Below are 17,201 nucleotides of genomic sequence, written 5' to 3'. Positions count from 1 at the left end.
GGAAGCGCATGAATGTATGGGATCTGTGATCAGTCATTTCTGAAGCTAAACCAGGCTACAGCTTTAAGACTCAGGTACTGACCACATTGAAACATGATCTTCGGCTTTAATAAATGATAGGACTCCCGGCTCATCATACAAGGTGCTGGTGCTGTTTGCCCTCTGAAGGACAGAAACACAATGCATCTGTGAAAAGCCAAAGATAACACAGACGTTGTATTCCTTTTCTTTTACGTTCTGGATCTGGATATCTGGCCATGAATCCTGAATAGTAAGTAGTTATGAGTTGTGAGTGACAATGGCATTTATAGCATTATTTGTGTGGTTGTCGAAGTAGGAAGTGGTGTCATGTTTAGGTAGGCTATTGTCTTGGATAACATTGTAGCTACTGTTAAAGGCCCCTTTAGGTTTATGGTAGAATAAAATGCTCTGAACTTGGGACACTTTTTTGTTGCTTTGTATGCTATAACCATAGTGTATGTTAGGTCTATCAATGGTGTGTTTATTTATTTTTCATCCTACTTGATATAATCAACCTAAATAATAATGTAATGTATTCCTCAGCGACTACCTGTTCAAGCTGCTTCTTATAGGAGACTCTGGTGTCGGCAAGTCTTGCCTGCTCTTGCGGTTTGCGGTAGGCATTGTGTTAAAATAGAATGCACACAATCTTTGGTGTTGTTCCATATAGCAATGAGTCTAGTGCAAACAGAAAGCGAAGGCCATTTCCTTTGTGGAAAGGACACTGCAAAATGTCATCAAACCCAGTAATTAACCACTGTTTGAAGGTTTGTTCAGCCCATTCTCCCATTGTAAATAATAGAACTGCTCAGTGGTCTCTACTCCTCAGGATGACACCTACACAGAGAGCTACATCAGCACAATCGGGGTGGACTTTAAGATCAGAACCATTGAAATGGAACAGAAGACTGTCAAACTACAAATTGTAAATACATTTTTACAAGACAAACTGCATAGCTCCAGTTGAACATTTTGGGGATGTGGTAAAGATTGTTTGTAAATTCAAACTGTTTGATCTATCTCTCCTAGTGGGACACAGCTGGACAAGAAAGGTTCCGGACCATCACATCCAGCTACTACAGAGGAGCACATGGGATCATAATTGTGTATGATGTCACTGATCAGGTATTACAGTGTATTTGAACTCCTCTCTATGGGCTGGATTGACTGTCTATTTCATCGCAATGTACCAGAGTTAGAGATAAAACTATACATACAAGATTTCAACTATTTTGCCAGGAGTCCTTTAACAACGTGAAGCAGTGGTTGGAGGAGATTGACCGCTATGCGTGTGAAAATGTCTCCAAATTGCTTGTGGGAAACAAGTGTGACTTGGTCTCTAAAAAGGTAGTGGACTTTGCCACTGGTCAAGTAAGTGTCTGTTCTCATTCATAAAATGCTTGTGTCACCAATGCACAATAGATTTCTCATTAACTACAAATTACTGTCAATCATAGGTATTGTGTTTTTGTTCCATTGTGTTGTGATAAATTACATAAAACTCTGCGCTCTCTTTTTCTTGGTATGATTGCTTCAGGAATTTGCTTCATCCCTAAAGATTCCATTCCTGGAGACCAGTGCGAAGAATGCTGATAATGTAGAGAAATCATTTTTAACCATGGCCTCTGAAATACAGAAGCGTGTTGGAAGTGATGGTGTTCAGAGTGAGGCTGCTAAAGTGGGCAACAAGATAAACAGTGCACCCCTTTGGCCTGGGGGGAAAGAGGAGGCTGCCACAGAGGAGGGGAATTCTTGTTGCTAATGCCATACACAAACTACAAAATAAGAGAATCAATGAATTTGGACACTATCTTAATTTCCTTTTGTTTTGTTCAGAGATGGTAATTGATCCTTGTGAGAACAGCTATGCAATAGTTATGCGGTAGCCTGTTCCAACAGTGCATAGAATGTGGCCCGCGGAAAGGCACCCTTTGAATTAGTCAGTACCATTCTAATGTAATAGCTGAACACAGACAGCAACCGTGCTACCTTTGAATGGCCTGGGTATCGAACATGTGACAAAAAAACAACAGTTGATTTACCAATGTTTGCTTGATGCTTTGGACATGTAAGGTGAATTTTGGGTGTAATTTTATCTGTAACATTTGTGAAGAACTGATTGTTTTGGTTACCACTGGTGGTCAACAAGTAATTTTTTCTTGTGTTAAACACTTTTTGATTAACGTTGTTTAATGAAGACAATAAATTATATATTTGCGGCTTAATTTGTTTTCTTCATTGCTTTTATGCATAATGCACTGTTAGTTGAAACTTGTTGATGTATAGGAACAATTTGATCAACTGATCCCTTAAAATAATGTCCACAAATAGAGTGGTGCACAGATACAACAGTTGCAAATCATCCCTGGTACGTCGGTGCAACCATAGAAATAGAATCGTTCTATATCTGTGGGTGCAACACACATAACCTGAAGCAGATGCAAGCAACTGTGTTGTTATGGCTGCCCTCTAGTGGTCATGAATATTAGATACAGAGAAGCAAAATAGAAGCAACATGAAAAAGAAAGTATGGCAATGATCGTTGCTATGCTCTACGAAAACACAATTTATAACAGGGTCTAAAAGTTTAACATTTGAAAGACAAATCAGTGCAAACTAAGCCATGCCATATAACCTACACTGGTCGAAGGGAATACGAGTGGTACAGGAATATAAAATACACTTTGTTGTATTATAGTATATAAACTGCCGTTCTGTAAAAGCCTATAAGGCAGGGATGTGTTTTTAACAGACTTTGGGCACTGCCATCAGTAATGATGGACATTTTGGGTTGTATTCGAAGGTCAACAAAATCTTTGTTTCGATTGGAGAAAAGGCTGTAAATACCGCCCTATTTTGTTCCACATGACCTTTAACGATTTTTATTGCATTTTATGGCTGTCGCTCAGAGTAACATAAGCCAATCAGGCGCGTTTGTCCTTTTCACTCGCGCTATGTTCACCGGCTCTGTCCCTTTCAAGATGTCGGCAACGTCGATGTTCCCCATGTGTGTCCGGGCGAGCAGGGGCCTCCTCAGGCTCAGGAACGGAGGGAGAGGGGGTTCAAACTCCACGGGGGTGGCCTTGTTTCGGGCACTTTCCACAGAGAAGCCGCCAACAGGAGATGGCAGTGCTACAGGTGGACTCGCTCAAGCAATTCTGCAAGAGAGGCTTCAACAGCAACAGAAGAGTCAGGTGAGTCAAGCTAGCTAGCTAGCTGACATTCCTCCATGCTTGGTTAGGTCACGTTAGCTAGATATACATAATTTTAACAAGAAATGCTACAGAAAAGCCAAAGAGACACTTAATCAATTAGCTGGTTTGGTTTTCATGAGTTGTCATTTCCAGTTTGTTGAACCTCCGAGTCTCTCACGAGACTATTCTTTTCCATTTATACACCACCCCATTTATTTGCTGAACCAATACATTCGCCGATTTAACATGTTGAACTAGGCTAATCCTGCCATCCATGTCATTCCAATTCGGGATCCTTGACCATAAAACCTAACCTTAAACCATACCCTAACACTTAACTAAACCATTTACATTTCACCTTCAATGAGGCAGTGACGTCCCAAGGATCCCAGATAACATGGACCCTGTTATTCAACTGGCTGTATCCTGTCCGCTAGCTAGCTAGCTAGCCTACCAACATTGCCTTTGCTACTAGCTGTAATAATTAGCTAGTTGGCTAGCTACATATCTTTGTTTTCAATTGCCAGTGAGTTAGTGTTACCTAGCTAGTTAATTAACGTTAGTTAATCACCAGCTTACTTTCACATGTCACACATCTAGGCATATTCCAGGAGATAAACGAGCCTTATGTCATGACATTAGCCAGCTAGCTACCAAGTGGATTCATCACATAGCCAAGTAACGTTAGCTAACTAGCTTTACCTAGATATACAGCTAGCTACGCGTTTATACTCCCACATTCAGCCACCATCTATTTATTTTTCACACATCAAGGTACAAGTCTAACATTACATTAGATATATGGTATCTGTCAAGGTTTTTTTTTATTTAATTTTTATAACTTTTGAAGGTCAGGTATACCCTCCACGCCCCCAATGCATTTCCTGCACGCACACAGATTAATCTTGTCACAGTTTAATAACAGTGCAGGATATTTTACTTTAAATTTAATCTCAATGACCAATGTCTTAAGTCACTGAGTTAGTTTGATTTGGAACTAGCTACCGGCATATGCTAGATGCATAATCTCATTTCCCTTTAAATGATACAAATTCCTTATTTTCCAAGCTATTCTGCATTGTAGCTATGTATTCCCAATATAATGTCTAGCTGGCTTGTGTTAGGAAATATAAAGGAATTTGACCGGGCTGTTTGCACTGACAGGGACAGCCCCCTCCAGAGGGGGATGGGGACTCGGAGCAGAAGCAGGACCAGGACCAGGGAGAGGACAAGAAACAGAAGGAGAACACAGCCTATGCCAAGAAGATGGTGATTCGTTTAGCAGGCCTGATGGGGATAGGGGGTGCCGTCGGCATGGTGTACGTATTCGGTGAGTCCGCCTTTCCCTCTTTGGTCCCCTCCACTCTTGTCAGAGCAGCAGCATGTCAAGGGCTGACACTTAACCAGCAGCACTAGTGAAAGTCATACTGAAGATAGTGGAGTGATTTGGGACACCCTCTACTTGCTCTGTGGAATATTTCCTTTTAGGAAGGCATTCTTGATCATTTGTTTTGAGCTTTAGGTGAATGGGCATTTTGAATATTACTTTAATTTCAACTCATCTCAATGGTGTAGAATTTTGATCAGCTTTTTCTTTGCACTTGTCTTATGTCTTTCTCAATTGTGCTTAAAAAATAAATAAATGTAAAAGCATGTCTGACTCTTCTGATCAAGTTACTGTTCAATAGCTGTTGTTTATGAATCAAAGATACAAATTCCTTAGCATATTCCAGTGTTATTGTACTTACTGTCAGCCTAATAGGACTGACAGTAATGGATGGTGGAATTGGAGAAGACATGACCATACTTGTCAAAAGGAATGGTTGAATTTTTCACGATGTCTGTCTCTTTTCTGAAACACATGACACATTGTGCGGTGCCATATGCTTTTCAGAAGTAATTTGATTTGTGGACAGATGACATCTGATGCATGTAATGCAATAAATACTAATGTTTCAAACAAATAGATGTATAATATCATAGCTCTATAATATCATAATGTATAATACTATCATGAGTCATGTGTTTTTCCTCCCTATCTACAGGTAGCAATTCAGTGGATGAACAAGGAAACGCGGTATGTTTTCATTAACGTGTTTAGATGCAGAACATATGGTCTATTGCCTTATATGACCAATTATTAAAAAGTAGAGGTAAAAGATTTCCAGACGAAGTACTGTCGAACTTCAAGCAAACAGTGGCTTGTGCCAGTGGGTTTTAAAGTGTGCATAATGGGATAACCTGTTTTGTTGCAGACCTCACAACCGTACGAATTAGAGCAACACCTGTTGGTGGCTTGGCACGAAGAGGCATCCCTTGTTTGTGTTTAAGTAGGAAGCAATCATTAATCATATGTCCTACTTTATGACAATAGAAACAGGGACGCTCATTCTTCTGGCGTGCTTGATATACTACTGCTGGCCGACTAGGGCTAAAGGTAGGAAACTCAGTGGCTCTACTCTCAGTTTGAGCCGAAAACACACTCTTGTGCGTCAACACAAACTCGTCTGCCAACACAGACGCTTCTGCCAGGGAGGATACTTTCTGTTCGTTTATGTAAACTACAATGCATTCGGGTAAGCAATTTTTAAACTCTTCCAACAAGATTAACTCCCGGAGAGAGTTGAAATCAGTTACCTTACTAGCAGCATGCCATTTATCAAACAGATTTCCCTTGTCTCTAGCAAATTCCACATAAGTCTTACTAGAAGACTTTCTATGAGACCTAAATCTCTGTCGGTATGCCTCAGGCACAAGCTCATAGGCACGAAGAACAGTAGCTTTGACCACTTCATAATTCAAACTGTCCTCCAGAGGTAACGCTGACAAAACCTCTTGGGCTTTACCAGTTAATTTACACTGAAGTAATAGGCACCATACCTCTTCAGGCCATTTCAATGCTACGGCTATACGCTCAAATACACAAAAATAGGAGTCAACCTCTGCCTTAGTACCTTTGTTCAGAGAGTCAATCTGCCTACTAATGTCAAACGGGTTTGAGGACACAGTAGGTGAGGACGGCTCACAAACAGGCACAGTAGGACCGGAGGCTAGCCTCGCTGTCTCTGCCTCCAGTTCCACCTCTTTAAGGAATACCTAGGATAGGATATAATCCTTCTCACCCCCCCCCCCCCCCCCTTAAAAGACTTAGATGCACTATTGTAAAGTGGCTGTTCCACTGGATGTCATAAGGTGAAAGCACCAATTTGTAAGTCGCTCTGGATAAGAGCGTATGCTAAATGACTTAAATGTAAATGTAAATGGGATGTGGCGATGTAAAATGACACACTTATCACACTTCTCAGGGAGATCCCATGTAGCTCGTCAATTGGTTCAAGCTAGCGCTTGCGGTGTGTATGTTTTCCCACAAGGCACATCAGGGACTAGAGGTGTGAGTCTGGGAAGGTGGCTACTTCAAAGAGCACACTTCATTCAGGTGTGGTCCTGTTGTCCACTTCAAAGGGGACTGTTGTCAGCCTACTGTAAATAGTCTGTTAACTGCCAGGGGTCAACGGTGTGGGGTTAGGAAGGTGTGCATTTTGAAAAGCACACTTGTCAGGCTGCTGTGAGTGGAGTGTGCCAGGCCTCTTAGTGCTGGATCCCACACTTGTCCCTGCAGACTGGAGGAGCTGTGTTTAATTTGAGGTCTTTGGGTGTCACTGTGAGAGAAGTCCAAGGATCCTGTTCTCATCCTCTATTGCTTCCTCTCTCGAACCAGAGGAGCCTGAAGTCTGCAACACCTTTCCAAGGCTCAGCTTTTATGATGTGAATTCTCGATCCCTGAGTGAATTGATGTCCATTTACTCAGCACTTTTTGAATGAAAACCACTTCATAGTACATGAGGTGACCAGCTACTTACCTAATATTAAGGTTCCTTGTGCTTACAGCAATGTATCACCATTTTACTATAAATGACACACTTAATCAGAGGGTAAAATATCATCCAAAAGCCACTTGCCTCAAGATGAACATACTGTATGTAGTTGGCGGAGATGACTCTTGAAATCACTAATGTTTTCAGAAGCATTAGCTTGGGCAGGATGTGTGGAATGAGAACAGGATGGTGGGCAACGTCCTCCACAGGGCACATGTCTCAGGTAACTGATATATGGCATGTGCCAGGGGTTAGAGCTGTGTGTTTGGGAACTTTGACATTTCTTAGGGCTCACTTCATCACCAAAGACCCTCATTTGGTGTTATAGTTATCCTGTGGCCACTTCAAAGGGCACATTTCTTAGGCTGCTGTGATTGAGGGGTGTGGGCCTTATGTGATAATGTGGCCTTCTGCCATGGGTTTGGGAAGGTGGGCACTTGAAAGAGCACACTTCTCTTACTTCAAAGGGCACACTTGTCAGGCTGTGAGTGGAGTGTGCCAGACCTATTGGTGCTGGATCCAACACTTTCCCCCTTAGACTGGAGGAGCTGTGTCAATTGGAACCCTTTGGGTGTCAGTGCGAGAAGGAGCTGGATCCTGTTGACATCTCTATGGATTCCTCTCCAGAACCAGAAGAGCCTAATGTGAACGCCTGGCCCACATGTCCAATAGTAGAGTCCTAAGGTAGATGAATGCAGTTACATCCAAGGGCCATCTTGTACAGCAGCATAATTGGGCTTTGGTTTTAAGGCTGAACATGCTACTGAAAACATGACTAGTCATCTACACTTTCTGTGGGGAGGAAATTAGGTGTTCATTCTTGTACTGAGGGACATCAGTAGCTCTACAACCAAGTCTTAGCTTAAGTGATCTATTTGGTCCTGTTTGGCACAAATGTTTGGTCAGATGATATCCTGGTGTGTGGTTCTACACCTCTGGCACACTTTCTCATGAAATGTTGCCCATCATGTCCTGCCTTAAGTGAGATCAAGCCACCAAAGGGTACACTTCTCAGGAGATTGGCCTGTGTCAGTGTTAAAAGGTTTAGGTTTGGGGCACACTTATTTCACTTCTCATGCCCTGTTGTTCACTTTACAGTTTAAGCTTGTTCCCACTTCAAAAGGCACACTTGTTAGGTTGCTGTGAGTTGTGGCCCACTTCCAGGGGTTCGAGCTCTGGGTTTGGAACTTTTGTGTAGGTGGGCACTTAAAATAGTAAGCTTTTCTCACTTCTCACCCATCACCCACGTCAAAGGGCTCTTGTGGGCACACTTGTCAGGCTGCTCTGAGTGGAGTGTGCCAGGCTTCTGGGTGCTGGATCCCACCCATGTCCCCCTCAGACTGGAGTAGCTGTGTTAATTTGAGGTGTTTGGGTGTCACTGTGAGAAAAGGAGCTGGATCCTGTTCTCATCTCTATGGTGTTCTCTCAGGAACCAGAGGAGCCTAATGTCTGGAACACCTGTCTGATGGAAGAGTGCAAGGGTAGATTAATGCAGTAACATTTCAAGGCCAATCTTGTACAGCAGCATGTCTTTGGCTTTGCATTAATGCAGTTGCCTCAAGGTTCTAAGGATGAACATGCTAGTGAAAGCATGACTAGTCATCTACACTGAGTCTCTGGGGGGATAAAATAAGGAGCCACTCAATTTTGTACTGAGTGACATCAGTAAATCTACAGATTTATCGTATGTCAAGTAGCCTTTGAATTTGGTTCTGTTTGGCTCCCATTTTCCTTTGTTCTACTCACGACCGCTCATGCTGTAAACAAAGAATGACCCAGATCCATATATGACAATGAGTGAAGTTCAATCTCGTGCTTCTCTGCGCAGGCAGTCCTGGGGAGCTGCAAGCAGCTTAGAGGGAACATTGGTGGCGACCAATTCTCATTCCTTTCACTAGCTCAAGCACCATCTCTTATAATGCTCCTTACCAGTTTGTTGCTGTGAGGGTCTATGGTCTCATATTGTACTCTCTAGTAGTTTTTTCTTGAACTGCATTGTTGCTTAAGGGTGTGTAAGTAAGCATTTCACGGTAAGGTCTTCACCTGCTGTATTCGGTGCATGTGACCAATAACATTTGATTTGAACTATTTTCATCTCTCAGAGCTTTGAGTGGCCACTTCCTGATGTTTTGTGAGTTCCCATGACCATCCTGTTGCTGTTTCGGGAACATGGCCTGCTCCCAGTCTCCTGGGCCTCTGCCTCAGTGTTGTAACGAGGTGTGAATTGCCCCTAAATGAGCACTCGTACATCTCGTACAATGTCAACCTCCTGAAAGTCCAATTTGGCAAACCCAAGTATTTTCTGAGTTAATTCACTGCTCTGTGTTAGAAGTGATTCTTGAGATGCTTTCATGGGCCAGACATGCTCTAGTCAGAGCAGAGGCAAGGAATATTTATGTTCTAGCAACATTCTAGCCAAATTCTAATAAATTACTATAAAAATCTAACTTTCATGAAATCACACACTTTCGGCGAAAGCAAACAATGCTATTATCTGAGGATAGCACCCCAGTAAACAAAGAGAGAAGCCTATTTCAACCCTGCAGTTGCGACACAAAACGCAGAAATAAAAATATAATTCATGCCTTACATTTACATTTAAGTCATTTAGCAGACGCTCTTATCCAGAGCGACTTACAAATTGGTGCATTCACCTTATGACATCCAGTGGAACAGCCACTTTACAATAGTGCATCTAAATGCACTATTACCTTTGACAAGCTTCTTTTGTTGGCACTCCAATATGTCCCATAAACATCACAAATGGTCCTTTTGTTCGATTAATTCCGTCGGTTATATATCCAAAATGTCAATTTATTTGGTGAGTTTGATCCAGAGAAACACGTTGCGCAAGTTGGAACCGGTGACTACAAAATATCTAAAAAGTTACCTGTAAACTTTGCCAAAACATTTCAAACTACTTATGTAATACAACTTTAGTTTTTTTTTTTTTCGTCAAAAATTTAAGGCGGTATGATCTGTGTTCAATACAGTAGGAAAACAAACTGTAGCTAGCTTTCTGGTCACGCGCCTCTATCTAACAGTAAACTTCAAGTTACCCTCGTTCTGAACAGTGCTACTTTTTCATGACACAAAGGAATAACCTCTACCAATTTCTAAAGACTGACATCCAGTGGAAGCGGTAGGAACTGCAAGAAGGTCCCTTAGAAATCTGGATTCCCAATGAAAACTCATTGAAAAGAGTGACGTCAAAAAAGAAAATCTGAATGGTTTGTCCTCTGGGTTTCGCCTGCTAAATAAGTTATGTTATACTCACAGACATGATTCAAACAGTTTAGAAACTTCAGTGTGTTTTCTATCCAAATCTACATATTTTATCTTCTGGGGATGAGAAGCAGGCAGTTGAATTTGGGCATGCATTTCATCCGGACTTGAAAATACTGCCTCCTGTCCCAAAGAAGTTAACAGCTCGGAAAATTCCAGAAAATGTCAAGGCTTTGAAGCTTCTGTTAGGCTAATTGACATCATTTGAGTCATTTGGAGGTGTATCTGTGGATGTATTTCAAGGCCTACCTTCAAACGCCATTCCTCTTTGCTTGACATCATGGGGAGATCAGCCAAGATCTCAGAAAGAAAAATGGTAGAACTCCACAAGTCTGGTTCATCCTTGGGAGCAATTTCCGAACGGTTGTCAACTGCACATGGGGACAAAGATCATACTTTTTGGAGAAATGTCCTCTGGTCTAATGAAACAAAAATAGAACTGTTTGGCCATAATGTCCATCTTTATGTTTGGAGGGAAAAGCGGGAGGCTTGCAAGCTGAAGAACACATCCCAACTGAAGCATGGGGGTAGCAGCATAATGTTATGGAGGTGCTTTGCTGCAGGAGGGACTGGTACATGTCACAAAATAAATGGCATCATGAGGAAGGAAAATGATGTGGATATATTGAAGCGACATCTCAAGACATCAGTCAGGAAGTTAAAGCTTGGTCGCAAATGAGTCTTCCAAATGGACAATGACCCCAAGCATACTTCCAAAGTTGTGGCAAAATGACGTAAGGACAACAAAGTCAAGGTATTGGAGTGGCCATCACAAAGCACTGATCTCAATCATATAGAATATTTGTGGGCAGAACTGAAAAAGCGTGTGCAAGCAAGGAGGCCTACAAACCTGACTCAGTTACACCAGCTCTGTCAGGAGGAATAGGCCAAAATTCACCCAACTAATTGTGGGAAGCTTGTGGAAGGCTACCAAAAACATTTGACCCAAGGTAAACTATTTTAAAGGCAATGCTACCAAATACACTCAATTAGTATGTAAACTCCTGACCCACTGGGAATGTGATGAAAGAAATAAAAGCTGAAAGAAATTATTATTTCTATTATTCTGACATTTCACATTCTTAGGATCAACACTTTATTTTATCTGACCGAAGACGGAATTTTTATGAGGATTGAATGTCAGGAATTGTGAAACTGAGTTTAAATGTATTTGGCTAGGGCCTCCCGGGTGGCGCAGTGGTTAAGGGCGCTGTAAAGCAGCGCCAGCTGTGCCATCAGAGTCCCTGGGTTCGCGCCCAGGCTCTGTCGTAACCGGCCGCGACCAGGAGGTCCGTGGGGCGACGCACAATTGGCCTAGCGTCGCCCGGGTTAGGGAGGGCTTGGTCGGTAGGGGTGTCCTCGTCTCATCGCGCACCAGCGACTCCTGTGGCGCAGTGTGCGCTAGCCAAGGTGGCCAGGTGCACGGTGTTTCCTCCGGCGCATTGGTGCGGCTGGCTTCCGGGTTGGATGCGCACTGTGTTAAGAAGCAGTGCAGCTTGGTTGGGTTGTGTATCGGAGGACGCATGACTTTCAACCTTCGTCTCTCCCGAGCCCGTACGGGAGTTGTAGCGATGAGACAAGATACTAGCTACTACAACAATTGGATACCACGAAATTGGGGAGAAAAAGGGGTAAAATAAAAAATTTATTTGGCTCAGGTGTATGTAAACTTCGGACTCCAACTGGTAGCTCTTTTTGAGAGTGCATGATATTCCATTAATTATAAAATCGGGGACAGGGCATGGAAATAAGGTCAGTTCATTGATAATGATTTGTTTATGAATTTCAACTAATGTACTGAACTGACTCCCAACCCTGACTAGCTTTAGCGTACGTTACAGGTGGAGAAGCTGGACACGATGTACTAGACATTACTGACATAGGAGTTGATACTAGAGGTCGACCGGAATGGACGATTAATTGGGGCCGATTTCAAGTTTTCATAACAATCGGAAAAGGGGAATTTTGGGTGCCGATTTTTCTATTTTTTTGACACCTTTTATTTACCTAGGCAAGTCAGTTAAGAACACATTCTTATTTTCAATGACGGCCAAGGAACGGTGGGTTAACTGCCTCGTTCAGGGGTAGAAAGACAGATTTTCACCTTGTCAGCTCGAGAGATCCAATCCTGCAACCTTACAGTTAACTAGTCCAACGTAATAACGACCTGCCTCTCTCTCGTTGCACTCCACAAGGAGACTGCCTGTTACGCAAATGCAGTGGGCCAAGGTAAGTTGCTAGCTAGCATTAAACTTATATTATAAAACAATCATCACTAGTTAACTACACATGGTTGATATTACTAGATATTATCTAGCGTGTCCTGTGTTGCATATAATCTGACTGAGCATACAAGTATCTAAGTATCTGACTGAGCGGTGGTAGGCAGAAGCAGGCGTGTAAACATTAATTCAAACAGCACTTTCGTGCGTTTTGCCAGCAGCTCTTCCTTGTGCGTCAAGCATTGCGATGTTTATGACTTCAAACCTATCAACTCCTGAGATGAGGCTGGTGTGACCGAAGTGAAATGGCTGGCTAGTTAGCGCACGCTAATAGCGTTTCAAACTTCACTCGCTCTGAGCCTTGGTGTTTGTTTCCCTTTTTCTGCATGGGTAATGCTGCTTCGATGTGGTGGCTGTGGTCGTTGTGTTGCTGGTTTGAGCCCAGGGAGGAGCGAGGAGAGGGACGGAAGCTATACTGTTACACTGGCAATACTAAAGTGCCTATAAGAACACCCAATAGTCAAAGGTTAATGAAATACAAATGGTATAAAGGGAAATAGTCCTATAATATCTACAACCTAAAACTTCTTACCTGGGAATATTGAAGACTCATGTTAAAAGGAACCACCAGTTTTCTGAGCAAGGAAAACCGAAACGTTAGCTTTCTTACATAGCACATATTGCACTTTTACGTTCTTCTCAACACTGTTTTTGCATTATTTAAACCAAATTGAACATGTTTCATTATCTACTTGAGGCTAAATTATTTTATTGATGTATTATATTAAGTTAACTTATTTTAATTCAGTAAAATTGTAATTGTCATTTTTAAATCAGCCGATTTTAATCGGTATCGGCTTTTTTGGTCCTCCAATAATTGGTATCGGTACCGGCGAAAATTATAATCAGTCGACCTCTAGTTGATACGACTCAGTCATTTGCCTGCCTTTCCTAAGCTTCTCTCTGACTGAGATGTCTAGTCTGAGTGCTTTAAATTCCAAGGTTGGCTGCCAGCAACGAATCTCTTGGGCTCTACACAGTCTACGCAAACGGAGCCAACAGAGGTTCGTTTGCATGGCCCACTACGTAGTTCTACATACATTTGTGCAGCTGAATTTTTTTTGCCACGTAATGCAAACAAACCTCCGTCGATGCCGTTTGCACAGACTGTTGACCTCTTTAGGACAAGTGAAAAGGATGTTTTCCCAGTCTCATTCTCCTTACACAGCCACAAGAGGGCACACTAGGCTGTCATCGTGGCTGTGTACCTTTCTTCCCATTGGCCCATCACCTTACCTTTGCCCTAATATACAGGTTTACCTGGCACATTATAAAATGAATCGAATGTAATATAATTGGTCAATAAGTCGCTATAGATAACTGCTTATCTAAATCATGTACAGTGTCAGTGATCAAATGATGTACATTATATAAGGGAAACTCTTTATAACCATGCACAGGCAGCAGGGGGCGTAGTTGTGTCTGTCTCCAACTACTGCAACCCCCTCAGGTCAGCCTTGTTAGGGAGGAAGGGGTGTTGAGAAGGGGGATAAAACAGCTCCAGCCCACAACCTCTGTTCCCATGTGTTGGCCCCAGCGTGCAGCATGTGGTGGCCCCCCGGCTGGTTCTCTCTTGCCGGGCAGGCAGACCCCCAGGTGGCAGATGCAGCTGAATATTCATCAGCTGGGAGATTTAATTTGTCTGGTAATTGGTGGGCTTGTGTGGAGCGCTGCTGAAAGTGTCACCACGAGGGAGGGGCCAGGGGAGGGCTACACATTGGCATGACTGCACATAACGCACAGACATGCAACAGCGCCCCGGTTCAATATACTGGATATTATTACACACTACACACAGATGCTGGGCTGTCCAGATGGAGAGTAGAACATAAGTGGTTTGGATGGTCTTGGTGTCTGTGCTCTCAAGGAGAAAATTGCTTTTTTAAAATTTTTAAACTTTGGTACCTTAGTCCCTGCCTAAGAACTGTGAAGACTTTGTGAAGCATTGGTACAGCATTGGTACAGTTTAGATCAGTCTGTCCCTGGGCCAAAACCGGTCCACAAGTGATTTAAAAACTAGTTTTATTTTAGGAAAACTGTTCCCAAGTATCCCCACAAAAAAAAGATGTGATCTTGTCTCAATGTGATCAAGGTATGAAATTGTTATTTACATATACAAAATCTCATTTTGGGCTTGCAGTGTACAAATGTGTTATTTTCTGACCCCCTGGCCATTTTTTTTGCTGACAAAAATCGACCCGTGTCTGAATCTATAGCCTACCCCTGGTTTAGATGCATAGGAGAGATTAAATGTTAACTAGCCTGGATGGCTATCAACTTCAATAAAGGAATATTCGGTAGTATTTGAGAGGTGTTGTGGGTGTTTGGACCCTGCCGAATTGTCTGACACTGACGTTTGAACGTCAACACAACCACAAAATGTCATGTTATTTACCTTGTGCATTTGCCATATATTGTCAATCATGTCAACAGTTTTTCTGTCAACAGTACCATCTGATTGACACATACCTGGCAATCACGTGTGTGTGTGTGTGTGTGTGTGTGTGTGTGTGAAGTGGACTGTTTCTCACTTTCCTCCTTCGGTCTTCTCTTTCAGATTCCAGATCAGTTTGACAATGGTGAGTTGTTTCCCCAATGACTGACGCCACCTGTGGTATTCAGTCTAATCCATAAGGTGTTTTGGAGAAGTTTTCTTTTCTCAAAGTTTAGTTAGCTTTGAGATCAGTGTTTTTATTTTGGTGTCTGAGGCTTTTGGCACACCTGTGTTCCAACATCTGCTCCTGGGCTATAAAAGGATCTCACATTACATCAGTTGTGTTTTATAGCTGAAGTAAAGGTAAAGACTACATAAACATGGAATAACAAAGCTCAGACAGCTGTTGGTGGTTAACTTGTGAAGTCTTAGCCCTGTTGTTTACAGTTCCCTTAGATTTGTCTATAAAAAAATGAGCGAGCTTGTGCGCTGTTTGTTTGACCTCTAACAATCTAATACCCAACATCCATACCACGTTCACAACACCCTCCACCCATTCATTGACAGTGGTTCAGATGAGGCCCCCCCCTCTATAACTTGCCTTTTCTGCTGTCAGCCTAGGATTGCGGGCAGGAAGGGGGTTGTATGAGCGATCAAACCCACTGAGAAATGCCACCTTGCAGGGGTCCCACACCCAATGCACAGGCAATGCCAACCACCCCCCTTTGTGTGTGACTACCACCCTGTACCCCTCCATATGCCCCTCAGTCATCCCTAGAAACTGCCAGGCTGACAACCTGGTGGAAAGGGTCTCATGACAAGACCGACAGAAAGGAAAATAGAAATGACATTGTGTTTCTCTCCATTTTTGTAAATTTTTAAATTGTTACAACCCGTTGGTTGCCCCAATAGATTAGTAGTCCTAGATGTCTGTCTGGTATTTTCATTCTCTGAGCACACGTTTGGCCAGTGTGGAGCTGAGAGGGAATGTGTAGCATTTTGATAGGACTGGCTATGCTATTGAAATGACAGGAGGGCAAAGCAGGGGTACTGAGTCGCGAGGTGCCTCCCTCCCTGCTTCAAAGCTATGCTAATGCCTGGGACAGCTGCGGCCCTTTCTAAAAATCCGATAGGACATGGGGAAGTCTCCTCTTTAAACGCGTAACAATGTTATACAAATAATTTCTTAATTCCTCACGATGTCACGCTCCCCAAAGTCCACTACGTCTGTCTCTATCTGGGAACGTTGCTGCGTCTCTTTATTACCTTAGTGCCCAGAGTGCTGCTACAGCTGCTGTTATTGGCCAGCCCAAATGCACCCACAGTGTTCAATACCCCTAATGAAGGCCTGAGGAGGAGCCCCTGGAGGAGTGGGGGGGGGGGCAGCCTGGATGCCTCCACTGGATGGGTCCTCAGGGACCCGAGGCGTTGAGGTCTGGCCTGCAAACAGACGTGCTTATGATACCCGTGCCAAGTGATGGTATTCAGAGCACCGGCATTTTGCTGAGGAGCGTTGGACGCTGTGACTGTGATGAGCTCCCCAAAAAGCACCCTGTTGAGGCCACACTGTGGTGTGTGACATGCAGGACTGCTTTCAAAATACTCACTGAGGTTGGAAGGTGTTGCTTTCTCCTAATGTGTACTGTGGATCTAAGAAACGGTCTTGATGCAGTATGTAATCAATCGGTACACACACCAGATGTTTAGGGGGAGGGGAAAAAATGTATTGCTTTAATCTTTAAGCACTATTATTAGGCTTAAATCACTGACTTGGAAGATGTCATCTCTTCCTGTCCATTTTATCAGATCGATTCACCCTCTGTGTCCCAGTTAGTATCCCACAGCTAGAATCCTCAGAGCGTGTTTGGCTGTGAGTTGAGGGGCGGTTCTGTACGACCTCCATGTTTGCTCGCTCTGACAGAGACGTAAAGCCCCAAGGAGGATAAAGACCACCAGGGCTCCAAACAAACTAACCAACCCAGCCTGCCTCCTGTACCTACTGACCCAACCAACAGCCTGTGTCCCTAAGCTGGGTTTTCTAACAGAGTGGCCTCCTGCCCCCCCCCCCTTACCCCCACTGCAAAGAGCGAGGCCGGACGACCGTTTGTCA

The 17,201-nt window shown here is 43.2% G+C and overlaps 2 protein-coding genes across 2 annotated transcripts in view; both read left to right on the top strand.

The window, feature by feature from the left end:
- The first annotated feature begins 80 nt into the window (after nt 1–80).
- LOC115137019 (ras-related protein Rab-1A-like) lies at nt 81–2,246 on the top strand. The gene is made up of 6 exons (XM_029673002.2): nt 81–271; nt 565–637; nt 851–946; nt 1,051–1,146; nt 1,261–1,392; nt 1,559–2,246. Exons 1-6 carry the CDS (start codon nt 258–260, stop codon nt 1,781–1,783), a joined length of 636 nt encoding a protein of 211 aa, XP_029528862.1. The 5' UTR covers nt 81–257; the 3' UTR covers nt 1,784–2,246.
- Nucleotides 2,247–2,960: 714 nt separating this feature from the next.
- LOC115137017 (mitochondrial import inner membrane translocase subunit TIM50-like) overlaps nt 2,961–17,201 on the top strand; it is a 28,037-nt gene continuing 13,796 nt past the window's right edge. The window contains exons 1-4 of the mRNA XM_029672999.2: nt 2,961–3,215; nt 4,380–4,545; nt 5,261–5,292; nt 15,215–15,236. Coding sequence (XP_029528859.1) covers nt 2,976–3,215; nt 4,380–4,545; nt 5,261–5,292; nt 15,215–15,236 — 460 coding nt within the window. The 5' untranslated portion in view covers nt 2,961–2,975. The remainder of the gene's footprint in view (nt 3,216–4,379; nt 4,546–5,260; nt 5,293–15,214; nt 15,237–17,201) is intronic.

The sequence above is a fragment of the Oncorhynchus nerka genome, linkage group LG11, assembly GCF_034236695.1.
Source record: "Oncorhynchus nerka isolate Pitt River linkage group LG11, Oner_Uvic_2.0, whole genome shotgun sequence".
Classification (NCBI taxonomy): domain Eukaryota; kingdom Metazoa; phylum Chordata; class Actinopteri; order Salmoniformes; family Salmonidae; genus Oncorhynchus; species Oncorhynchus nerka.
This window is presented reverse-complemented; position numbering and strand designations above follow the sequence as displayed.

Coding starts and splice junctions, on each gene's coding strand:
- LOC115137019 (XM_029673002.2), top strand. Junction 1,147..1,260: donor TGTATGATGTCACTGATCAG/GTATTACAGTGT, acceptor CTATTTTGCCAG/GAGTCCTTTAACAACGTGAA. Junction 1,393..1,558: donor TGGACTTTGCCACTGGTCAA/GTAAGTGTCTGT, acceptor TGATTGCTTCAG/GAATTTGCTTCATCCCTAAA.